This window comes from Carex rostrata, chromosome 23 (genome assembly GCF_964058835.1).
Source record: "Carex rostrata chromosome 23, lpCarRost1.2, whole genome shotgun sequence".
Lineage (NCBI taxonomy): Eukaryota > Viridiplantae > Streptophyta > Magnoliopsida > Poales > Cyperaceae > Carex > Carex rostrata.
In genome coordinates, this window is record NC_135940.1 from 7,049,618 (window position 1) to 7,055,410 (window position 5,793).

The 5,793-nt window shown below is 35.8% G+C and overlaps 1 protein-coding gene across 1 annotated transcript; it reads right to left on the reverse strand.

Annotated features, from left to right (window-relative positions):
* Window positions 1–290: 290 nt before the first annotated feature.
* LOC144574782 (squalene synthase 2-like) lies at window positions 291–5,589 on the reverse strand. Its single transcript, XM_078324848.1, has 14 exons — window positions 5,319–5,589; window positions 4,160–4,202; window positions 3,977–4,066; window positions 3,572–3,647; window positions 3,378–3,447; window positions 3,149–3,292; window positions 2,809–2,913; window positions 2,553–2,699; window positions 2,045–2,120; window positions 1,784–1,872; window positions 1,575–1,666; window positions 884–929; window positions 716–788; window positions 291–459 (listed from the first exon to the last, which is right to left on the reverse strand). The coding sequence occupies exons 1-13, from the start codon at window positions 5,511–5,513 to the stop codon at window positions 726–728; spliced, it is 1,236 nt and encodes a 411-aa protein (XP_078180974.1). The 5' UTR covers window positions 5,514–5,589; the 3' UTR covers window positions 291–459; window positions 716–725.
* Window positions 5,590–5,793: the final 204 nt, after the last annotated feature.

Consider the following 5,793-nt stretch of genomic DNA (forward strand, 5'->3'; position numbering starts at 1 on the left):
TGTACAAATTAAGCATAATTTACCTTCTGATGTTCCATCAACTGATTACTATTTAAACACAATGACAAACCCACTACAAAGCATATGCTATTCCCATCAATTCTATATATTTTTCGTGATATTTCGACACAATATGTACCACAAACATATTAAGAAATGCCTGGTTCTAGTCTTTAACTGCTTGTACACAGGTAAATTCATGCATTGTTTCCGATATAGACAGCTATGCCCGCATTTCTAGTTGCATGCCTATAGCAATTCTTGATCATATACTAAAGTGATGCAGAGTCGATGTTAGGCAACATGTTAGCTAGAAGAAAGAATCCATCAAAATAGCCAAGTGATCAATGCAGTTAACATTACAAACCATGAAATGTGCAAAAAGAGTTTAGATAGGTAACATGAAGAATTTAGACACTTGATGGCAGCACTCCAGGAAAACCCATCAAAAACTGAATTCTGCAGTTGTTAAAAATTGAATATATAAGTTCCTCTTTAGTATTTAAATAGCAAAACAAATTTTAAAAAAATGAAAAGTTATCCCACCCCCGAAAGCCTCCAAAACACACTCTTAAGAAAAAAAGGTCCCAAGGACATATTTGAAGCATTTCATCCGTATAATCTTTCTATTTTAAAAATGATCATGCTAATAAAAAGGCACTACATATTTGTTTGTGCAAGTGAATATTTAAGAATTTGAGAGGTTATGACTTACCGAATGGCAGCTATTGCTTGTTGAGAAATAGAACAGCAAACAATATTGGCACCAAAAGGAATATCACTATCATCTAATAAGAGTTTGCAAAATGTTAGTATTTTAATATAAACTTGACTTGAATATGATCAACTGCTAATAATATATTCATTGTGCTTATGCACTCACCAAAACAGAGTTGTAAATTGACCGGCTCTCATTCAAGTATTTGCCCCTACAAAATAAATCTTGTTATAGTGTCGATCGTTTGCAAAAAAAAAAGAAAAAGAAATTGTCTAAACAATTAACCAGATCATATTGTTTATTGAAAGATGTGTACTACCCTAAAAATAAATTAACAAGAACACCCCCAACATAAAGTACCATACATATTCTCTTATGCCCCTTTATTACAAGAAAAAACATCTCACATGTCCCTCTTAATAAGGGGAAAATAACACATATCCTCTTTTAGAGTAGAACTAGGGTGTGATATGCTCACCAAACCCTTTGGTGAGCATAACTCCATAATCTATCGGATTGACTTCAAGCGAGACAAATCCAAACCATTGAAATTCAACAATAGATAATGAAGTTAGGATCACCAAAGAGTTTGGTGAGCACATCACACCCTAGTTCTACTCCATCTTTTATATCTTTAAAAGAACCCAAGTTAATTCCGTTTTCTTCCTCAGACATGCATTGATATACAGGGATATACAGGGAAAAGAATGTTATAAAGGAAAGGTATATTCGGCATTCTTAATGTTATATTATATGCATGATAATGCTCTGTTGCGGGGCATGCCCACACCCCTATAACAAAAGATACAATTGAGCTACTTAAAATAAATAAGGATAGAGGAAGAAATTGAAAAACCTTCTAGTGATTGAGTCAGAGGCAGTGCATGCCTTCTTTATTTCCCCAACACGCTTGCGAGTAAGTGAGGAATTGGGGTCTCTGTCTTCGATCTACAAATAAACCATGAAAACTTTTTTTAGTTTTTCATTGACCTCATGCTCACATAAACAATTAAATACATACAGATCAATAGATCATAAAAGTATTGATCTGTAACATAATCATACCTTAGATTCGAGTGATGCAGAAAGTTCATAGAAAGCATCATATACATCCTTCATTGTATTTGTCTCGGCAATAACTCTTGCCGTCAGCCCTGAGAAAAAAATGAATTACTTGTCAGAGGGAAAAATAAATTGAACATACACAATGTAGAAGAGGTTGACAGCTTCATTAAAATTTATTAATCACAGAAAATGCACTGCTGAAAAAGTTGGTAGGAAAATGAAGTTTATACAAATAACATACAAAATATATAGTTTACATACCACGCCTCATTTTGACAACTCCTTTGAAGACATTTACATTGTTATAACACAATGCTAGTGTGCCAATTGCCATGACCTGAAAGAACAATTTATTTGGGTTAAATATTTTTTTCATTTTTGCTGAGAAAACATAAGAAAGAAACTATAAAAAAAAAGTCATTTAAAAAACTACGGGGCAGAATTTAAAAGTGAAGTAATGCCAACAAGGATGGTTTAGATACTAATACATCATACCTCAGTAACAAAGAAAAAAAATGATGGTCCTGCTGCCGTGAGTTACCACAACCTCTATTTTTCATTAAAATTTTAAATCAAAAATCCAAAAAAAAAAAAAAAAATTTGATGGTAGCACAGTACAGTATGAGTACTGATGTGTCAGTATCTCGTTGTTATCTGCTTTCATAATTTTTTTACCACTTCTTTGTCATTGAAGTATCGTATCTTCTTAATATTATTATTTCTTTTCTTATAATCTATTATTTCTGTTGGGAAGTATATAATAAGTTACCTGGGGAATGGTGCAAAAACGGAAAGTAGCTTGATCCTTTAAAAGGGCCATATACTGAAGGCAATCTTCGACATGGATTAGAGCATTTGTAACCATATCATTCAAGCACTGCACTGATTTCTCAAAATTCTCCTCATACTTGAAATCCTGAAATTGCATGGAAAATTTTGTATAGATCATGGAGAATAAACTCAAACTAAAGGGGGGTGGGGAGAGGAAAAAAAGAACAAACTTAAAGGTGAAAAGAATTGAAGACCTCAAGCTTGTTAGCATATTTACTCCAAATTTCCCGAGGCCAGAACATGCGTGACTTCGGTATCTCGTTTATATCTTCGAGATAATCTCGAATAATATTAGCTTTCTGCAAATTTGAGGTTTTATTATCACATCACCACAAATAAAAAAGATCAAAATGGAAGGGTACAACACCAAATTAATACCATACTAGTAGAAAGACCCCCTTTAGTTCTTATATTTTACAATTTACTCCAGCACAAACACAGTAAGACTACAAATAATGAACTATGCAAATAAACAACAACCAATCTCATTACACAACGGTACAAAACCTGACCAGTTAAAGGCACAAACATTACCTGAAGAAAGAGACCCATAGAGTTTGAAAGAGAATCAGAAGCGAGATCTTCAAGGCCAGCCACATAGAAAAGCTTCGACAGACCCAAACCTACAAGGCCTGCGACGTAGTGACAATACTCATCATAATCATCTAGGGTCTCAACCTACAGAGAGGCAAATACACATAAGCTCACTTCCACAGAATATGTATAAAATATAAATGTAATGATCTGAAGTATTTTCTTTTACCTCCTTCTGTATGAATTTGGCCATTCCTGCTCCCATACGCCTTGTTATCTCCTCGATGGCCTCTTGGTAACTGTAAATACAAACTCAAGTGTGTCAATTGATATTTGCTTTTTTTCCCCCTTTTTTTTCCAAAGAAATGCATGCATGTTTAGGTAGGAAAAGAACATAAATTCATGGTCACAAGGAGTGCTCACTCTTTATTGAGCTCCAAAAAGGAAGTTTGAACGAGTTGAAACTTGTCCATGAGAATTTTGTAGTCCTTTGTGCCACCTACCAATGGAACAATGATGAACATTGTCTCAGCCAAAAAAAAAAAAAAAAAAACTAACCTACCCAAGAGTAGCAAATACTATTATTTATTATGGTGCCATTAATTTTAAAGTACAAATAATTAAAAACAAAATTTAGAAGTTACAAGTGTTGGCTTCCAGTGAAGTACCAACCAGGCACAGTATCATTGCAGTATCATAGCCAACTGGTCATACTTTTACAATATTGACCCATCTGCTATTTAGCTTGGTACTTACCCTACTGTACCAATGAGGCCTGAAATGTTATCAGATTTAACTTAAGAGATCTGAATTTGCAAGAGGACTTACATGAGAAGCTCCAGTTCAGATCATACAGGTGGCGATAAAATGACTCCAGAATTGGTACTTTGACCTCAGTAGCAACACTAGTGTCATCCTCTGCAAATTAATTAAATTTTCCTTTTCCATGGTCAGTCTTTCGCAAAAGATCTTTGAAATTTCACAAAAGTGAATCTAGAATACATAACTTACCCACAGTATCAAGGGCTCTAAGTACGAGGTAGAAAACACAGACCTACATAAACAAAGAAATACAGTTCAAATGATTTATTTGCCAAACCAATGGTCAGCAATACATTGATGTCATTTCCATTCCTGACAGCATCCAAAAGGCGTGTAAAAGGGAAATAGATGTGATATCATGGCATAAGCAATCAAGAGTACAAGGGTTTTGGCTATACTTGAATAGCAAGTGGTAGTGTACAATATGCATATGATTAATTACTTAAAAGGAAAAGTAGTGAATGACAGTTGCAGTTCAATTTGGTAAAACTAAATGCCACTAGGGACAACAGAAAAACTAAATTAGTGTCCCATCTAACCTCAATGCCAGATATAATAAACTAATATGATCAGAGATGTAGTGTGCTGTATTGTACAGTAGTAAATAGGATATTTCAACTTGATGTGCTGTACTGCATCTGCATTATTATGTGTCTGTGATGGTGACACCAACAGGAACAGAAAGGAAAAATAACCAAAGCTTTAGATGGTAAGTATATAAACAAGCAATATTTTTGGCAAAAATTTCATCCAAGTCACCTATTAAATTTCATCCAATTGACAAAAGGAAGACGAACCAAACAGCACAGTTCCAGCAGGGAGGAAAAAAAAAAATAATCCTATCTGACCTTCTCTGTGCTCAATAATTACTAAACCACAAAGCAAAGGTAAAGGGAACAGAATTAAAAACCAATACAAACTCAAAGCAGCAAAGATCAAGCAGGGAAAATTCAGGAGCATGCCTGAGCACAAATTTCTACTGTAAAGACAACTGTTTTGCTTGCGAGAAAGCAAAACTTTGGGTAAGAAACCTTCCAAACAATTATCTGCTAATTGAGAAATCAATGTCATCAAAAATAGCAAAAATAAAAGTACATTTTTATGTTTGTTGCAACAACTTTGAAACATTTTCAATGAATTCCATCACTTCCCGCACATTTACAATTGAACCATCCAGCCATTCCTACGATAAAACAAGCTTCCCTAAAAAAAAAAAAAAATCTGCCCCATTCTCTATCACATGGAGCAATTCTAGTGAAAAAATCTCAGAAGGGACAACAACACAAAAACACAAAACAGACACTAATTCAAGTAGGGCCAGAAACGGGGAAAGAGAGAAAATCCATACGGCGTTACGGAGCTCGGGGCCGAGCTGTTGAATGACAAGAGCGAAGCTGCGAGAGACCTTTTGGAGCATGGTATAGGAGAATGCCCAGTGCTCCTCCGCCGGGATCTGCTTCGAGAGTCGCGCCGCCGCCATCTTCAGCTTTAGCATCGGGTACACCTCCTCTGGGTGTTCCATTATCGTCCCCAGTAACCCCATCTCTGAGCTCTTTCTCTCTCTCTGGAGCAAGCTGAGCTCTAAAGGAACGTAAGGGGAGAGACGGATCGAGATTTGGGGCGGGGTCGCTTGGCACTGTCGCGTTTGACTTGGCGTGGGTCAGACCCGGAGCGAAGGTATCCGATGGGCATCGGAAAATTTGGTAGATGTGCGGTTTGAACCGTTAGATTTGCACCAAAATTAATGCGCCCGGTTCAGCAAATTATAATTTTGATTCGACATACAAATCTCATTGCAGATCTAACGGTTTAATCGGATAGCG